This window comes from Talpa occidentalis, unplaced genomic scaffold, assembly GCF_014898055.3.
Source record: "Talpa occidentalis isolate TD23 unplaced genomic scaffold, MPIMG_talOcc4v2.1 talOcc4.11, whole genome shotgun sequence".
Lineage (NCBI taxonomy): Eukaryota > Metazoa > Chordata > Mammalia > Eulipotyphla > Talpidae > Talpa > Talpa occidentalis.
Window position 1 is genome coordinate 21565603 of NW_023601104.1, and position 20105 is coordinate 21585707.

Below are 20105 nucleotides of genomic sequence, written 5' to 3' on the forward strand. Positions count from 1 at the left end.
AGGCAGAAAAAGACATAACAGAATGTATAGTGCAGTTAGAGTGACACAGTAAAAATAGCTTAAATATAAGATACATTAAAACAAATGTCCAGTGAGAAAAGGATATAATCTGGGTAAGAGAAGGCACTAATGTGAAGGATGGATATGATTCAGACAAAAGAGGTTCAAGTGAAGAGGCCACATGCTAAGCCAAATATGGAAAGCATAGGTGTTTGGGAGGGAATAAGTGGCTTCGAATTGAGAGTTAAGATGAATGCAGTAGAGGGAGATAAGGAAAACATGTTGGAACCAGATAACAAAGCATCTTGGATACCAACATGTGGACTTTTATCTAGGTATTTAAAGTTGTGTTTTGGTTTTTTGAAACAGTGGGATAACAGAAACTTAAACTTCTTAAATTTATTTGTTCTTAAATCTTTAACAACAAAATTAGGTTAATTTCTGAGTATAAAGTGCCACAAAGTTATTAAAAAAAAAACTAGTAGTAGTTCTATAATGGTTTGTTGCATGAATATATTTTTCTTATCCTTTCTCAACTGTTAAGAGGCACCATCAGGCCTCCCCAGTGGCGCATCGGGTTGAGCGCAGCACTGTGAAGCTGTCCACAGCCTCTGCAGTGGGGGTTCGATTCCCGGTGGGCCAGGGAGATACCAACATGGCACGAAGGACCTCTCCTGTCTCACCTGCTGCTCCCCTCAGCAGTGTATTTCGGTCCTTCTGCCTGTTCTGCTCCCGCTCTGTCTCTGGCGAATTCTCTCACCCTCCTGCATCTCTGGCCTGTACCCCAGCTCTTGTATATAAATAAATCTTAAAAAAAAAAGGTAAGCTCACGCAATATTTCCATGTATAAAGGATTCTCACACAACTTTTTTTTTTTCTATTTAAAGCCCTGTATATTGATGAATAATATTCAACAATTACGAGTTCAGCTGGAAAAAATGTTTGAATCCATGGGAGGCAAAGAGGTGAGTATGTTTTTATACTTTCTTTTGCCAAATGCCTATTTAAAGATTACTAGCCGCTTACCTCTTTGCTGTGGAAAGTGTCAAAATCAAGTTTTTACATGGTCTAACCAAAGAACAGGAAATAATATTCTAACATCAAAATCCCATTAACAAGTAGGCATTATTTTGCACAAGTATTATTAAGTACATTAGAAATGTGAATGGGAGGTGGTCAATGGCCTTTATGGCTATACCGTCATATACACACATATCTATATGTTAATGATCTATAATGTTCCACAAAGTGTAGGTTTATTTACCATATTATACAATGTCAACTTGGTATTAATTTTTGGTCTTTGTGGTGCTAGTGGTTTTTGCTGTATTGGTGTTTTGTTGTACACATCAAAAAATCTGTCAAAAATGTGTGCTGTGTCTGTAATGTGTCATGTCTTTGTCCAACATCCTTAACTTGCAATTCCATGAGCAGAAGAAGGAAGGAGAAAGATTCTTTTATGAGGTTTGTGGTAGTAAGCATCTTATGTTTTACCTGGCTGTACATGCCCCCCACCACCCAACCTAAAGTCCATTGTGCCTCCTACTTACTCTCATTTGCTTGTTTCAATCAGGTAGACAGTGAAAAATACTAGCTATGCACCCATCAACTCCTGCTGCTGTCACAGTCTTTCCTGTTACAAACCCACATGAGCACGTGGGGAATCGAGGACAGCAGATAGGACTGAGATGGAAGGTTATACAGCTGGCCTTCGCTTACCACCAAGCCTTTCAAAAATCAATCCTAAGGGCTGCTAGAATGCTAGATGTTTCTGTCTAAGATTTTAAAATGTTCTTTTTGGTGATAAGTGTGTGAGGTGTATGCAAGGTTGGTTTGGGTTTCAAGTCCACGATCCCTTTTTTTCTAAATTGGAAGGGCTCAAATTCTTTTTAAGATTGGAACTCTTCACAGGTGATTTTTGCCTTTAACCCTAAAGAGACATTTATATGTCTCCCATGTCATTTTCATCATACTCAAGCCTCATTAGCACCCACAAATGAGAAGCACTAGGTTCCATGTACAAAGGTGCATTTTAAAAATGAACTTTCAAGAGCTCTGCTCCACTACAGTCTTGGTTTAATTTGTGTCAAATAAGTTTCCATTCCCAAAGGTGTGTTAATGTTTTTTGCACAATTTGAGGGCATCAGTCTCATTTGTAGAGTTCTTCAGCTGAATTTAGCGAACACAAGCAATTGGGAATCATAACTGGAAATTCTCTTTTGTATTTTAGTGATGTTTTATAGTCACATTTTATATGTACTTGGTGTTTTGAAAATAGGAAGAATTTCCCACAAGAAATCAATAATGTCTTCTATCTCCTTTAAGTGAAATTTTAAGACCACGAATCATTTATGTATGAAGTAATATTTTGATGCCATATATCTAGAAATTTCTCAGATTTTTACCATTTTATTACTATTTTGTGGTTGAAATCTCATGTGAGTGATATACTGCTGAACTAAATATTAATCAGACAAATCAAACCTGTACGTAAAGGAAGCTGTGGGCCAAGTTACCTGCTAACCAAAAATGTTATAAGGTGGTTCCTTCACAAGTCATAAATGGACTCTATTTCAGATAAACTTGCCAGTTTGAAATGTGCAAGTTTCAATTATAAATTTACTTGCAAATCTGTGGTTAAATCACAGAACTCTTCTTTTTGGAGAAAATAATGAAGATAAAAATACTGAGCATGGTGCCTTCTTTCTTTATAATTCTTGCAAAGTCAATTGTAAACTCCTCATATATCATTTACAGGAATAATTCAACTAGATAAATGAAACAAAGGTCTAACTTCTAACAGTGTAATTTGTTACTGATACAGCATATCCCAGAGATCCTTTCTTTTCCTACATTTCAGTAGTTTCATCCCTTTCTCCCTCTCTTAACCCTCTTCTGTGCCCCTCTGTCCCTTTCTATGCACAGTTTGTTTTTCAGTTACATCTTCCATCATCTGTTGATAAGAAAAGGCTTTGGGCAGGCCCCGCAAACACAGGGATTGATGAAATGTAGGGAGCAAGACCTGAACCAAAGTCTGAGTTTAACATGCAGCTTCCCAGATAGAAATAAGCTTCATTAATACAGAAATATGTTACTTGCTGATTGCTATACTCAGCCTCCTCTAGGCACCATGATCTCAAAACAACAGGCAGAATTCCTCCAATCAGCTTTCTATATATGTATTAGCTAAGTGGGTTCCTTAACTTAGGGCTTTTATAAAAATGAAAAAAGATTTTATTCAGAATGACACCCTTTGATGTGAAAGTGTATGCAGTAGACCACACTTAATTTGGGCATGTTTAATGGTGTTTAAAAGATAATACAATGTGATAGTGCCAATTCCAGGTTTTCCTCACTGGGGAGCTGGTTATAAAACACTGACTGGTATTGCTTAGGGAAACCTTCCCACCTAGATCGCATTTGTCTTCTTTCAGTAGTTTATTATGTTGTCCCCCACCATCTGTGCTAGAATATGCACTTCTTGCTACAGAAATCTAATTAGTAAATGACTGCCTGTGCACTTGCTCAAGAGTTTGTAATGCCATGTATGTTTTAGTTGGCTTCTAACTACAAGCGTTGCTTGCCTCTGATACTCTGCAAGGTGCTGGGCGCTTGCAGGCCTGGTTGCATGATGCTGCAGCTCTCTGCCACTTTGCCCTGACTATTGTTGAGGCAGCTGTTCTTTCTTTGCAAGATCAATCCTTCCTACCCACTACCACACCCAAAAAAACATAAAGATTGTTTAAAATAGATTTTGGTAGAAAAACTCTCTACAGAATCCAAGTTCAAAATATTGCCTAACACTGTCAATCCTGGAGTGATGGTACTAACAGTGGCTCCAAAAGCAGTCACTGTTCATATTGCATGCACAGTATCCAGAGGACCATGTAGGCACATTCTGTTCCAATACTGTATTTTGGGGGGAAAAAGTAAATCAGCTTTTTTATTACTGAAAAGTGACTTTCCAACATGCTTTCTTGCATAGTTTCTTACATAACAAATCAAGAGCATGTTTGGCATAACAACTTTAGAGAATGTTTTAAAAAAATGGGCACACAAACCATGAAACAAGTAACCTTTAGGAATGAGAAACAGAGACTATTCTAAACATTTCAGGTAACTTTATGTACAAACTGTTTCGGGAGCCACTATTCTAAAACAGATAAAATAGGCAACTCATGGCATGAACTGACGTGAGCTAGAAGTTAAATTATTTACGCCATAATCCCCATAGTGTATTGCTTGCCCCTTTATAACCTAACAAAACGATGAACAGGATTACCAGTAATAATTTTTACTAATTGGTGAATAATTGTTTTATCCTCAAATTACTCTAAGGTAAAACAGATATATTGTGATCTGTTATTTCATTAGCTTAGTTATTTCATAAGTATAATTCAGTATATAGTAATTAAAAATAAATACATAATCTATATTCACTTTTTCATAAAAACATTGCCACAGCCTACAGAAAGGACTCAGTTGTTCCTCAATATGCAATCTAATTTATACAAGTACATAAAAAGAAAATCAAACCAAAATTTAATTTCAAGAAGTCATAAGATATTGTTTATGAAACTCTACAAAACTTGCATCATAGTAATTGAATTTGAAAAATTATGACTGTGCTGTGTAAGCAGAACATGAATTACTCCTTTACAATATCATACTGGTGCAATCATCTCGAAGGTAGAATTCATAATTATCTATGGATCTGCTACACATTACTGAGAGTTCTTCAAATTCTGGAAGTTAGTCAATACTAAAACATTTAGGGGGAATAGAGGAATTTGTTTACTTAGCTAAACTATTTCATTCTGCTGATCACAAAATTAACTGATTAGGTGTAATAGTAATGTTATTGTTATTGATATGTCTCAAATGATTGAACCTTTTGGTTCATTAACTTTGCTGAATATGGCCAATGAATTTGAACATAGCTCTACCTATCCTAAAAATGTATATATTTTAATGAGCAGTGTAGTTATTACTTTGAGAATATATCTGTATCATTTTTAATTGTTTAGTGATGATTGTGGTGTCAATTAGAAGCTTCATATGACACCCTAAAGTGTATGCATGTAGCTGATTGAGCTTCCTCGTAAACCCTTTAGCCGTATGGACTCAGTTCAGCCAAGCAACCCTTGTTATACTTTAGTAAGCACTGTCCTCTCAGCTCTATACTTGCAGGGCAATAGGGAGTTGTAGATGACTGTTTTAAAGGAAATAATACTTCAAGTCAGTATTTTTGGAACTTTAACATGCGTCAGAACAAACATAGCATATTAAGACAAACATAGCTGAACTTCATTCCTAGACCATTTAATTTAGTCGGGATGGGATTTGATGATTTGCATTTCTAACAAATTCCCAGGAGACTGCATTTTGAGAATTACTATTCATTGCTTTTAGAACACCAGTCAGGTATTAGGAAGTGGCTTGGAATACCCCCTTTGTCTTACCTGTACACCTAACTAACCAACTTAATCTGTTATCAATCTTGAGAACACATGGGATTCAATGTGCTTGAGCAGACCTCGAGACAACATGCAACAGTGCAGGCAAATAAATATTTGGCAGTGTGTGTGTGTATCTGTATGTATCTACATGGCCAAAATATACCTAGGGAATTTATAGTCATATACAAATATCCAGCATTGTTTAAATATCCTGGACTGTGAGGTGTTACAGTTGGAAGGCGGCTAATCTTTATGCTCAGGTTTCTTGTCTGTCTCATCTTTTCTCAAATCAGTAGAGACAAAATTCATGAGTTAGCACATTAATGTGAATCAATGTACTGTTTTAATTTTTTTAGCAAATTAAAATAAGTTATAAAATTAAATACTAGATATATTAGACTATTTCAACTAGCTGTATTTTTCTTTTAGCTCTAAATTTTTTTCCTAAAGCAATTTGCAAAGACATCCGATTAAGGTATGTGTGGCTGCCTACTGATATTTAGAATCTGGTGGGGAGAGGGAAGCAAACTTGAGGTAGGAAATAGATATTTTTTTAATGCTTTAGACCTCATAGAGCTTAAAAAGAGACCCTGTAAAACAATTTGTGCAGAGATGCCTTTTAGCACATAGTGAAAGTTATTTAGGAACCACATGCTTTATGTCCTTCCTGGGCCACTTTAAACTTCTCTTCCCCTGGGGCCTATCTCCTCCTGAAAACACAGGACAGAGAACAGTAAACTTGAAGAAAGATTACCCCTCATTAATTCAAATATTTATTTGGTGAGCACCTATTATAAGCAGTAATTTTTACAAGGCAACAGAGATACAATAATAAAATGCAGACTCTGTCTTCAAAAAATTTATTTTAATTGGGGAATCGGAATAATTAAAGAGATAAGATTTGGGGGGGGGTGCCAACCCCATCAGACTTTCCAAATTTGAATATATCCTTCAAAAGAAAGTTGTAACTGTTTTATCCCAGAACAATTAAAAGACTAGCCTCTTGCTGTGTAAATAAAGCTCAAATTTTAGCTGAGTAAAATCAACCAGTTATTTTTAGTTTCACGGCAGTGGATTATAAGCAGGGCTGACCATTGGAGGTGCTGACCTTTTATTTTGGCAGGATGCAGATACCACCTGCTTGCTTTCTCCTCCTACAGCTCAGCAATTAGATTTAACAAATTGGACTTGATAGAAAATTAAGAGCATAATGAGGGCCAGAAAGGCAAATTGCATTGAGGTGACTTAATAAATATGATTAAGAATTTAGCACTAATACCACATAAAGTTCAGCTAACTGCTAAGCTTATGAAATTAAGATAAAGATACTACCTAGGAGCTTGAGAGCTATACTGGCTGTTGATTCAGGACAAAATGAAACTCAGACCAAGGCACAAGCTGCTTGTTAACCTCACCCCTTGGAGTAATCCTGAGAGATTCCAGGGTCACTCTTTTCACTGCCAAGTCTCTTTTTAAAATAACCTTTTTCAAAACTTTAAGGAAACTTGAGAAGACAGAACACAAGCCATAACCAAGAGGGAGAGAAGAGTTTTTTGTCTGTAATAGACCTATTTCAGTGTCTGTGGTCCCTTTGATTGTTTATAGCTGACTTAACAAATCGTAAATCAATGCAGATATCAGTAAAACTAACTTCTTTCACCTAGGTATCCTTCCTCTTCTCCACCTTGGCAGAATGGCCCACGGAGAGGTCACAAAAATGACTCACCTAGGGAATTCTGTTCCTATCACTTGATGTTCAGCAGGTACTCAGTTTAGTTGATTGATCAGCCAATAGTCCCACTAAAGAGTGGAGGGAAGCAATAATGTGAGCAACTGAGTGGGAGACAGAGGGCCAAAGAGAGCTTTTACAGAACCAATGCTGAACATAAATTCTCTGGCTCATGTCTTCTATTCACAACTTATCCCTGCTCTGTCCAGTTTCCTATTTAGCCAATACATGGAAATAGCCAGCCAAAATTTCTTTCCACTGAGGTTATCATATTTGAGTTTTAGTTACTATTTTCAGAAGGGAATTCCTTAAAAGTCCATAGCTTTTCAGAGTGCTGCTTTTCCTAATGTAGCCCAAAAATGTGCTGTGTGGCATGACATGTTACCTAAGCATTGATTTCCCCACCTCTAAAAAAGAGGAAGTTGAATTGTTTGTTCAGAGAGATAATGTGCACATGTTATAGTAAGAAAGAAAAAAAATGTTTACTAAGGGAAAATAATGTCATATTAATTATATAAGGCCTCAAGGTGTAATTTTAAATAGTCAGAGAAGGAGAAATAGAAAAATTCAAAATCTGCCATATGTTTAACTCAAAACTAACATTGAGTGAATAGTAAAGGACAAGACAGTATTTTTCCCTTCAATTGTCTGGGTTGAAGAATATATCTCAAAGGTATTTAGCTGATCTGAAGCATAACGACAGCTGGACTTACTGCACGCTTGCTGTAATGAAGGTGAGACATAGTGACTAATGTTGAACTTTTTGTTACCAAGAAGTCTGAAACATGAATTGATATAATTGATAACTATAGTATGACAGCTTATGAAAATCTGAATAGGATAAGGAAAATGCCATAATCTCTCTCTAAAAATGACCCTATAAGTTCTTGGTGAAGGTCTCTTCTATGAGGAATTTAAAAATACAGGGTAGCATTGGTAGTGCCAGAGCACTTCAGTTTGCCATAAAGAGGGGATCATATGCTATTTTATTTTTGGCAACATGCCACAGTATCTGCATTGAACACCATCCTCTAACAATGATTTAGGGTATTTCACAAAGAGTAACATCCTTCTGTATCCACTAGGGAATTTTTATAGCTTTCTCTGTTATATTTTAAATTAAGGTAGACATTTTAGAATGAATAGATTTGGGGCAAATAAAAGAGTTGGAGGAAAGTTGCATTTTCAAAATAAAAGAAATAGTGAGAGCTCAGATTAATTTTTTAAGGAATTTCTTGGGCATACTTCCCTGGTTGAAAGCCATTTAGACAGGTCAGCAGATGCTGTAGTCAGATTTGTATTTATTAAAACTCTAGGAAATGTTAGGGTAATAGAATAAAAGAGGAAAACTAGTAAGAATATAAGAGAAAAATGTTAAGAAAAAAAAATTACCTCAAAAATTGAAAAGGATAGGACAGATGGAGAAAACATTTCACAGATATAATCAATCTTATTTGGTATTGAAATGAATGTGGAAGAAGACAAAAAAGAAAGATGAAACAATTCTGACTTACATAATTACATGCTGTCAATGAAATAAGAGACAACAAGAAGGGAAGTTAAGGATAGCCAGGTAAGAAGTTCACTTAAAAAAAATTATGCATATAAGAGCTGGGGTACAGGCCAGAGATACAGGGGGGGGTGAGAGGATTCACCAGAGACAGAGTGGAGAACAGAACGGGCAGGCTGACTGAAATACACTGCTGAGCGGAGCAGTGGGTGAGTCAGGAGAGGTCTGCTGGGCCATGTGGGTTGCTCCCTGGCCACTTGGGGGATTGAACTCGTGCTCAGAGGCTGCAGATTGCTTCACAGTGCGGTGTTTAACCCCTTGTGCCACCAGGGAGGCCCAAGAAGTTCACTTTTGATATGTTGAACTTGGTCATCAAAATGGAAAAGGCTAGTATGCATGTGGGAATGTAGGCACTGTGCTCAGGCAGACTGACTGTGTTGTGCTTCATAGACTGGTCATTACCATAACCATCCTTAAGAAGAACTTACAAGATATCCTGCTCACTAGCTATCTCTTTCAGACATTATTTATATTACTACAACTCAATGATACAAATTATCTCAGTGGTATAAAAACTTACTCCATATGTGTCTGTGGTTTGTGCAGACATTTGAACTGCATTTAACAGCCTAGAATTTTGAATTTCCAAACCTTTCATAAAATTGTGGAAAAATCTGTTTTGAATGCTTTCCAGAAAATTCAAAAATTGACTTGGTAACCTTAAATTTTCATGGGTGTATTTCTTTTTTCATAGGGCCATTTTTTTTTTTCTTTACCAGCCAATTAGAATTTTCAGGTATATTTGGTTATTCAGTTTCTCATTGAGAATACATTACCTGTGATTTTTGAATCCTTAAAAATTATCCAATTTGCTTTTAATAATAGCTCTAACTAACATAAGATGATGCAACTTAATTTTGATATTTTATGTCATAATTACTGATAGTTACTGATAGGCTGTTTTAAATCATTGTTTAAAAATTAGGTAGTTTCTGACCTTTCCAGAATAGCCAATAATTTGTCTCATATGCTGTTACCAATTTAGCCAATAACCTCTCAAAGCCCAATTTATTTCTTACAAACTTTAGAGAGCTTGTAACGATAAGGAAATTTTTCCTAACTGCGGCACATAAAGAAATGTAGAATTCCAAAATTGGCAAACTTGCTGCATAAAGAAATTGTTTTAAATTAGTTGAGCATAATATTTATGCCTGTTGTTATTGTGGAAGATCTCCAGTTTTCTTATTGACCTCAAAATTACTGTTTTAATTGTATGATTTGTATCAGATGAATATCAAATAGTTAACTGATATAATTCCCCATTATTTTGCCTGAATAACATAATAGAGCCATCCTTTCTGAACGTAGAAATGCATGCTTCTATCACAATGGAACTGTCATCCAGTATTTAAATTGTTGTAGTTTGATAATTTTCTTATTTTCAAGTAAATAAGTAATTCTTTCATAAGAAATTTCCATTTATAATTATCTAGGGTAAACTAACAATTTATGGGAAAAGAGCACAATGTCATCTAACTGACCTACTAGCCCTTTTTGTATGATTTTTAAAGCCATTATCAGGTTAAACTACCTCACGGTGTATATGAAATTATTATGAAACCTAAACATATATTTGAAATACGTAGCAAGCCCATTTCCTGAAGAAAATTCTACCCTCACAGGCATTTCCTAGGATGTGGGAGATGTGTAGGTAGTTATCAACTATCCATACACATTGTATCAAGGAGTGGGAAACCTAAAGGAAACCATAGAAGAGATTTCTTGCACATTTTCTACTGCCTTAATTTTTTATCCAAATAAATGAAGTTGGTAAGAGTGATATATGAGGAAAACAGTAAGCATTCAGCTTACATGGTTCCCTAGTACTGGGGTAAGCAATCCACATATACTTAAGGTTTGAAGAGTTATGGTTTATTGGCCTAATTGTATTTAGGCCTAATTGTACCATTGTAAGTAATTGTATTACTTCTAAAAAGTAAGGGTCATCTAATTGTCCTTCTGAATCATCCCCTTATAATTGATGAAACTCTCAGAAAGTAAGAGACTCAAGGGTATTCCAATTTTCCAACTGCTATAAATGTCTCTCTCTTATTTTGTGTGTGTGTCAGGGCTATGAGCCCACATGAAGATATGGACAGAAAAAAATCACTTTGGCTCTGATAGAGGGACAGAAACTAATCAATCTCGAAATCATCCGGATATGAGTAAAATTGACCTCAAAGATTGGTTTGATATAATCAACAGTGTCAGATGCCAAATGCAATTTTTTACTCCCATTCCAATGTTCTCAGTCATGTCAGTCAAACCTAGAGCTTCCCAAAGGCTGAGGTATATAAATAATGCTTCTTCCTGTTTCCTACAATTAGAAAATGTTCTTGGGGGTTATACGACCAGTATATGTCACTTGGGAGACTTTTTGGTCCTGGACTGGCTCCCAGAAATTTAAACTGATAACGGTTGCTACATTCACTTGCTATCTTTCTAAATTTCTGTTATTTAAGCTAAGGCTTAGGAATTTGCTCTATTTCCAAAAGTTGCTACACTGCTATCCTTTTCTTTTTCAATAGCAGACTAGCTTGCAGAAGAATTATAGGTATTGACGGGATGGCAGGAAACCGATTTTTGAATTTAAGTCTCAAAATAAGACTGACTTAAATTTCAGAGACTATTATATGTTGTGCTTTGCATGAATTTCTATAAGTTTAATCCATGTTGTAAGTTATTGACAGCAAAATATAAGGATAAGATTTTCTAAATTGTTAGTAAATCTGTTTTTTCACTTTAATTTCAAAAATATGTAAATATAGTTGTGTAAGTTATTTTGTAATATTGATTAACATCCTTTTAAGAACTGGAATCAAAATAGTGACTTTTAAGGTTTACAGCATAAGAACAACTACCAAATATGATTTAACTGATTTTTCTTTCGCCTCCAAATTTGTTTAATAGTTTACCCCCAAACTATAAGTAGTCACAGATGTAGAGAGGACTAAATTATGAAACTTTGACTCTTGAACCCTGATTTGAAAATTGGCATCCAGGAAGAGAAGTTGGGCCTATCACCTCTATAGACACATTGGAGCTTTTAAATAATGTGTTTATCCTATTACTTGGCGAACTATGAAAACAACTTCAAGTGACTCATAATGCAATACATAATATGTAATCTTTTTACTATAACGGGCCTAGTGATTTATAGGAATAATAAAGATTGAGGTTTATTTGAGGCAACATGTATATTTAATATACAACAGGTTTTCTAGGGTATGAAGTTACCATGTTCTGGAGGTTATTTCCTCATGCCTTGCATCCCATTGCTATAATCAACAAAAGCTTTGCTGATCGAGCTCTTACTTGTATGCATGCAATGCATTTCAGTGGATTTGCTTCATATAGAACTCTGGTTTCTTTAAAATTTCCTAAATATTGCATTTAAGGAAAGGTGAAAGGAAAGAAAGCAGCACATGTGTGCTGTTTGACATTTACCTTATCGCGAGCAAAATGCTTTTAAGAAAAACAAAGACCTGCTTTTTCCGAATACAAAAGTGATGCTGCTGTTGTTCTCTTTGCAGTTAGATCCTGAAGCTAGCGCTGTTCTCAAAGAGCTTCAAGTTAAACTCAATGGGGTTCTGGATGAGCTCAGCATCACTTATGGTGAAAGGTAAGTGGTCTGAATAGTTAAACTATGATTAAGTAGATAATAGTTATTATCCAGATGAATTTGATTTCAGTTAATAATAGCCATGCCTTTAATGCCGTCTATTCCTCATACTGCTAAATCCACTTGACTTCATGACTTAATCTAAGCATCATCTCCTCTGAACAGTTTTTCCTGACTCCATTGTCAAATAGTGATGTCTGGCTATGTGCTTCCCAGAACTGTGTATCCTTATTGGATAGCACTCAAAACATTGTTTTCTGAGTTCTGGTTACTTGCCTGTTTCCCTCACTTCACATGCTCATAACGTGAGAAACCATATCTCATTCCTATTTATAACTTTGGTTTTTTTTTTTTTTAAAAAAAAAAACAAGATTTATTTACACAAGAACAGGGGTACAGGCCAGAGTGAGAGGTTCACCAGTGACAGAGGACAGAGCGGGGAACAGAACAGGCAGTCAGACCAAAACACACTGCCGAGGGGAGCCGCAGGCAAGACGGGACAGGTCTGCCGAGCCATGTGGGCATCTCCCTCACCCGCCGGGAATCAACCCACACTGCAGAGGCTGCGGACAGCCTCATGGCGCTGCGCTTACCCTGCTGCGCCACCAGGGAGGCCCCCTATTTATAATTTTGGTGTTTAGAGCTTATCAATTGACTATTGAAAGAATGGCGAAAGGAAAGGGTGGGGGGTGAAAGCTTTACATAAGTAAGTAGCACAAGTTGCATTCATGCCATACATATAATGCAGTTATACTGCTAAATAATTGCTTTCAAACTCTTAACTGAGTCAAATCAAGATTCCAGATTTTAGTGGGTGGGAATCGTAATGCAATTACCCCATGGGAAACTAGTGACATTTTTCCAAATTAAAAAAAAAATAATAATAATGTGGCTCTAAAGAGAAGTGCATCTTAGATGAACATCATCTTGATCCTACAGAGAAAAGCCATCTCATCATCAGATGTTAAAATAGATAGGAAAATAGTTAGGTTTTCTAAATTCCTGCTATGAGTAAGACCATCAGTATTTTTTCTTTTTTTCTGGCTTATTTCACTGAGTATGATCCCTTCCAGCGCCATCCATGTTGCTGCAAATTGCATGAGTTTATCTTTTTTTGATTGCTGAGTAATATTCCATTGTGTATATGTACCACATCTTCTTGATCCAGTCATCTGTTTTGGGGCATTTGGGTTGTTTCCCTGCCTCACCTATTGTAAATAGTGCTGCAATTGTAATTAGTGCTTCCTGGTCCTCACCAGGAAAAAGACCAATTATAATACAGTAAAAATCAAAATCAACAAGCAATTATAAACCAGAGACACACTAAGGGTTGGGGGGGAGTAGGTTCCAAACAAGGGTGGTAGGAATTGAATGGGGACTACAACCAAGAAGAAAATGCATACATTGTGCAAAAATGAAAAATGTAAAATATTTATATAAATAAATAACCTAAAAAAATAGATAGGAAAGTAAACATTTTGAAGAGTCTCTTAATTTCATATAAAATTTGCTTTATATGACTTATTTTTAACTGTATTCAGTTCTCAAAGCTTCAAAAATACTCTACTAGCAAGGGATAGCTATGTCTCTGAACCCCACTCATAACTTACTACATTTTCAAAAGGTACGTGCTTAAACATTTAATGGTTACTTATGTCAAGAGCTAAAGAAACAGTGAAAGCATCATTTCCTCCCCCCATCATCTATAGGAATGAGGTAAAGTAAAGCAAAGTCCCAAACTGGGCCTTCTCTTCAATATCACAGGTGTGCTCATTTGCTTTTATGTAGCCCACCTTCATGGGTCATAAGCTAAGCCAGATGCAGCCTTGCTAAATAGAGCTTATGGTTGTCACTTTGCTTTCTGTTTGCTGACTGGGGTGATACAGGTTACTTGGTCTAGATACTAACAAACAGCTTGAAGTTTCTATTTACCTGAAGTAGGAAAGGCAGACATGGTCCCAGAGATTTGGAGACTGATTGGCTCTGACATGGGCTGTCATTTAGCAATGGGACCTGTGGTCAACCATCTTAGGCTTACCTCTGTTTAGTCTAGTGGTGAATTAATATGTGCTTAGCAGAAAAACTATTGCCTTCAGCTAGGAAGGCAAAAATAGAAATTATTTAGCAAAGTTTCTTATTTCATGGGAAATAAGAAAACTAAACAAAATAGAAACTAGAATGTAAATAGAAAAAGCATTCTAAGATTACTCTGTGTATTATGTCCACATCATCCTTATGAGCAACTGCATTTTGTTTAGTTTGCAAGAGAATATTCAGGTCAGTAAAGCTAAAATATGAATTATGTTGAAAAAGTCTGAATAAATACATTATGAAACAAGGAGTAGCCCTCCTAGGAGCAAACTTGAAGTACTTTATTTGTTCAAACCCAGCTATTTTAACCTAGACATTGAAACTCCTGGTCACTCATTATCTATCTTGTTTTTTTTTTTTTTAACGTAGGAAAAATTAAATTATTTTGTACAAATAGGGCTACTGTTATTGGAATAAATAGCTTACATGGCATGCTTTCCTTTTAAAAAAGGATAATTATTGTATCCTTGTTGCTATGGATTTATATCCTAGACTACCAGAAATGTCTATAACATATACACGGTAGGTAGAAAGTTCATAATGATCACTGTGATCCTTTCAGTCTGAATATACCATTCTTACAGTCTAAATTAACAAATGGAGCTTAAAATTATGTATATAATGAACCACTAAAAAAAAAAATCCTTACAGTGGTGTTATTAAAACCTGCAGTTAAATGTGGTGGGATTATACAGTAAATCCAGGACAGAGTCAAACTGAACATGCTGTCCCTGCTTCCGAGTTCCTGCCATACTCTCAGGGCACCCACCTTAGAGATGCTTTTAGATTTTTCAAGCTTTCAAAATTTTCAAAATCTGCTGTACACATATTTTACTGGTGTTTGTTTTGGTCTTTAGTTTACTACATTCTTTTGTTATTGGTAGCTAACTAGATTAAGTAAACAGTGAACTCAGAATACTTTGTTAGGACTTCTTCTGTGACTGGTTTCTAAAGAATTTTTCAACGAAAAAAAAAGAAAGAAAGAAAAAATTTGGGTAGACACAAATGATTTTTAGGTGAAATTTAGGTACTGGTTTACTAAGAATTAGGTAGAATATCATTATTTTTTAGATACTTACATACCTTTACATATGTCATTCACATGCACACAACTGGCTTCTGAGGACATTTACTTTATCCGTTTGTTCTAAGAACCTATTTGCACATTTTTTGGTAATAGAAATATAAGTTCTGCTCAGTCTAGTCTCCAACTCAATAGACTGCTTTGAGAATCAGTATTAAAAAATAGCTATTTCAAAGGCAATTATTACTGTAGTCAGCAGGATCTGACCACCCCATGGAAAATCAACTAGTTCAAAAATTCCATCATTTTCCTCTTTTCTATTACCCCAATTATCTATAAGCAGTAAGCCCACTACAAGCAAACAGCATCACTCTGTCTCATCTTTTCCACCTTCCCTCTCCCATGACAATACCAGACAAAAACCCATAATCAGTTTTAGCTAGGTAAAAGCCAAATGGTCAGGCATTTGGAACCATTTGTACCTCAGTCTGAAAGAGGATGTCCCATTGCATTAAATAAATACACTGAGAATCTATAAATGAGTCACATCCATAAAGGCAAGCAGAGATCCAAAGACCAAGGAACCCAGTACAAATGCTAGGTCCAAAGGGGCAAGAATGGTATTTAAAACAGTAAAGAAAATCAAGAATTCAGGAGCCAAAGATGGAAACATGTCAAATATGACAGATGTTGAATCAGGCTTTGACTATAGTCAAGATTAGGGACTCATATTTATAGACCTGTTTAAAAGGACCAGTAGCAAGAAAAACACTGAAGTTGTGATAATTAAAGTCTAGCAAAGATATTCCATGTTAGATAACAAAGCCAAAATCTATAGAAATGATATATTTAACTTAAATTCTAAAATACAGGGTCATAACTGTATTCACTCTCACCACTACTATTCCGCATAGTACTGGAATAAGTCCTTTGTAGCGCAATCAGGCAAGAAAAAGAAATGAAGAAGTAAAATTGTTTTATTTTGTAGAAAGCATGATTTTATATATAAAAAATCCTACAGACCCCACCAAAAAAAACCTGACATTTAATCAGTGGATTTAGTAAAGTTGCAGGATGCAAAATTAACAAAGAAAATTGGTAGTATTTGTATACACTAATAACAAATTAACTGAAAATAAAATGATACCATTTATAATAGCATCAGAAGCAATAACATACTTAGCCAAGGAAGTGAAAGATCTCAACTCTGAGTATTATAAGACATTCAGGAAAGAATTCAAGGAAGTTATAAATTAATGGAAAGGTAGTGTTCATGGCTTAAAAGTAGTATTCTTAAAATATCAATACTGCCAAAGCCATTTATAAATTTCATGCAAACTCTACTCAGATTTCAGGATTTCAGAACCAACTGAAAAAGAAAAATAAATTCAATTGTATGTTCAACTAATATTTAACTAGGAAACCTAGAATACCTAAAGAAACAGACAATCTCTCCAATAAATCATGCTGGGAAAACTGGAATTCACATGTGAAAAAAAATGAAACTACCCCTACCTTACAACCACCCAAAAAATTAACTAGAAATGCATGACCTGAAACTGTACAACTCCAAAAAAACATAGGTAAAAACTGCCTTGATGTGGACGTTAGCAATGATTTTCTAGGTATGATGCCTTAAGTACAAGCAACAAAATGAAAACTAAACAAGTGTGACTACAAGAAACTAAAAAGCTTCTGCATAAAAGAAACAACAAAGTGAAAAGACAACCTATAGAATGTGAAGAAAATATTTACAAACCAAGTATCTGATGAGGGATAAATATAGAAAATATAGAAAACTCATATAATGCAGTAGCAAAAAATAAAAACCAGATAATCCCATTTAAAATGGGCAAAACACCTGAACATTTTTCCAAAATGGCCAACCATTACCTGGAAAGATGCATAATATTAGTGTTCATTACGGAAATGCCAATGGAAACACAAATATCACCTCATATCTTTTAGAATGGCCATCATCCAAAAGACAGTAGAAGATAAATACTGGTGAGGTTGTGTAGAAAAAGTAACCCTAATACGTAATTGGTGGGAATATAAACTGGTGCGACCACTTTGGAAAACTGCAGTGCTTCCTCAAAAAACTAAAAATAAACCTACTGTATGATCCAGTAATTCCACCTCTGGGAATATATCCAAATAAAACAAGAACACTAACTCAAAAGGGTGTATGCACCCCATTTTATAGCAGCATTATTTACAATAGCCAATATATAGAAACAACCTAAGTGTCCATCAATAGATGAACAGATACAGAGTCATGGTATATTTACACAATGAAATATTATTCAATCATTAAAAATGAGGAAATCCTAACATTTGTAACAATATGGATGAAGGTTCAGTCATTATGCTAAGTGAAATAAGTTAGACTTTAAAAAGATGAATACTGTATTGATTTCATTTGTACTTGAAATTTAATTTTAAAAAATTAATGATTGCACATTTCATATTACTGAAGAAGTAGCCAAATGCATCTAACTTCCAGTTTTGAGATAAGTATGCTGGATGTAATGTAAACAGGATGACTATAACTAGTACTGCTGGGTGATATATATTAGTTGTGAATATGGTAGATCCTAAGAGTTATCACAAGGAATTTTTTTTACAGTTTTACCAGTTTATATTTACATAAAAAAGTAGAAATGCTGATAATCTCCATTATTTAAGTCTCTATTTGCCACTGCTTCAGTAAGAACCACCAAAACTAGTTTAGGGGATACAAAAAAAATGAGAATGGTATTTATTGAACATGCCATGTTGTAAGTATGTAAGTTTTTAGAACATGTACAGAGACTTTTTTGTTGTTCAGTGTTACATACCCAAATTCTACTTGGGGCAAAAGTAGTAAACAAATGAAAAGGTATCCATTATGTCAAATAATGGGGAATACAAGTAAAAAAAAAAATTAAAGAACTGAAAAGGAATGGAGAATCATAGAAATGACATTTCAGGTTGTGTGTTCAAGGAAGACTTCTCTGAGGAGGTGACATTTGACATATATCTGAAACATTTGAGGGACATGAAAAATTGCATAGAGAAGGAAACATATTAGTGGTCATAACAAAAGAGTCTCCTCAGAGAATTATTAAGAATACCGGAAGGCTGCTATGGCTGGACTGCAATAAAGCAGAGGGAAGAGTGCTAAGAAATGATTAGGGAGGTTTCCAGAACCAGACTATTCTGAGCTATAATTAAGGCTATGAAATACATTCTAAGTTTTTTTGTAAGTGGATCTGGAAGCCATTGAAGATGACTAGTAAGGAAGAAGCAATATTAAGCTTTAACAGGGTATCTGAAGAGGTTGAACAGAGAAACAATTTATGAAATTATCACAAAAATTTAGGAGAAAGATAATGGTGGGCTGTGGTAGTAACAGTAGATCCTCAGGGATAGGATATTTTGTAAAGGTTTGATGATGAAAAGATGTTGAGTATGACAAAAGCTCACTAGACTTCTGCTTTCTAAGTAGAAAGTTTACGTAGGCAATTTTTTATAATAGTCTGGAATTTGAAGAAGTCAAATCTGCAGATAAATATTTAGGAGTCACCGATATATAGATGGCATGAAAGTCATGAGACAGATATGCTTGACGAGGAAGTGATTTTGATGGAGACGTGGCATGATCCAAGGATATAGCCTGGCAACACTAGAGGGTTGCCAGAGGAAACACAGCATATGCCCAGTTACATTTGCATTTCAGATAAACAGTGAATAAATGTCCCAAATATTGCCTGACACATACTTATCTCACACTCTGAAATTCAATTTTCTTTCTTTTTTTTAATTTTATTTTTATATTCCCCATACAATTGCAACCCCCTTATTTTGACCCCAATCCCTCCTTTCTTGACACTGTGTTTTTATTTACTAAGTCTGACACCCCTATCTCAATGGTTAGAGGGCAGAAAATTGAGGGGTTGCCAGGAGGAAAGCCAAGAGGGTGTGGAGCCCCAAAACCAAGATATATCCAAATGCCAACACTCTTTCAATATCAGTCATTTCTCCAAACAGTGCACAAAGGAACATCTCAGCTGGCACTCTAAAAAATGGTGGTTGAATGAACCTCCACTTTAACTAATTTAACCAGAATAGTATTACTTTTAATCTGCTTTATACATAAGTGTTCCAAATAAGCTTTTATTCCAACAAAAAAAAAAAATTGCAGCTGAACAGTAAGTTTGAAAACTAAAGATAAAGGGAATTCACACCATTTGAAACAGACCAAACTCCTCAAGGTGGATTAAACAGACACAGGCAAAGGAAATCATAAATGTTTGATTTTTAATCCCAGAACTTACATTCCTTATTTTCAGTTTCCAGCTTATCATTGAAGAGTGTATAAAACAGATGAGTTTTGAACTAAATCAAATGAGAATAAATGGAAATACTGCATCTAATAAGAACAGTGCCGCCATGGATGCTGAGATTGTATTAAGACCTCTCATGGACTTCCTGGACAAAACGTAAGTTTCCTTGTCTAGTATTTGACTCTTGTCTAAAGACAGGAAAGCATCTGAGGTAAAAAATATATAATTGTTTCCCTTTATGTAAAAGGCTTCTGCAAAAATATGTCAATTCATTAAAATGTA

The 20105-nt window shown here is 35.2% G+C and overlaps 1 protein-coding gene across 1 annotated transcript in view; it reads left to right on the forward strand.

Moving 5' to 3' along the window:
• Positions 1 to 20105, forward strand: part of UNC13C (unc-13 homolog C) — a 488975-nt gene that overhangs the window by 397945 nt on the left and 70925 nt on the right. The window contains exons 24-26 of the mRNA XM_054701637.1: positions 888 to 965; positions 12292 to 12380; positions 19830 to 19979. Coding sequence (XP_054557612.1) covers positions 888 to 965; positions 12292 to 12380; positions 19830 to 19979 — 317 coding nt within the window. The remainder of the gene's footprint in view (positions 1 to 887; positions 966 to 12291; positions 12381 to 19829; positions 19980 to 20105) is intronic.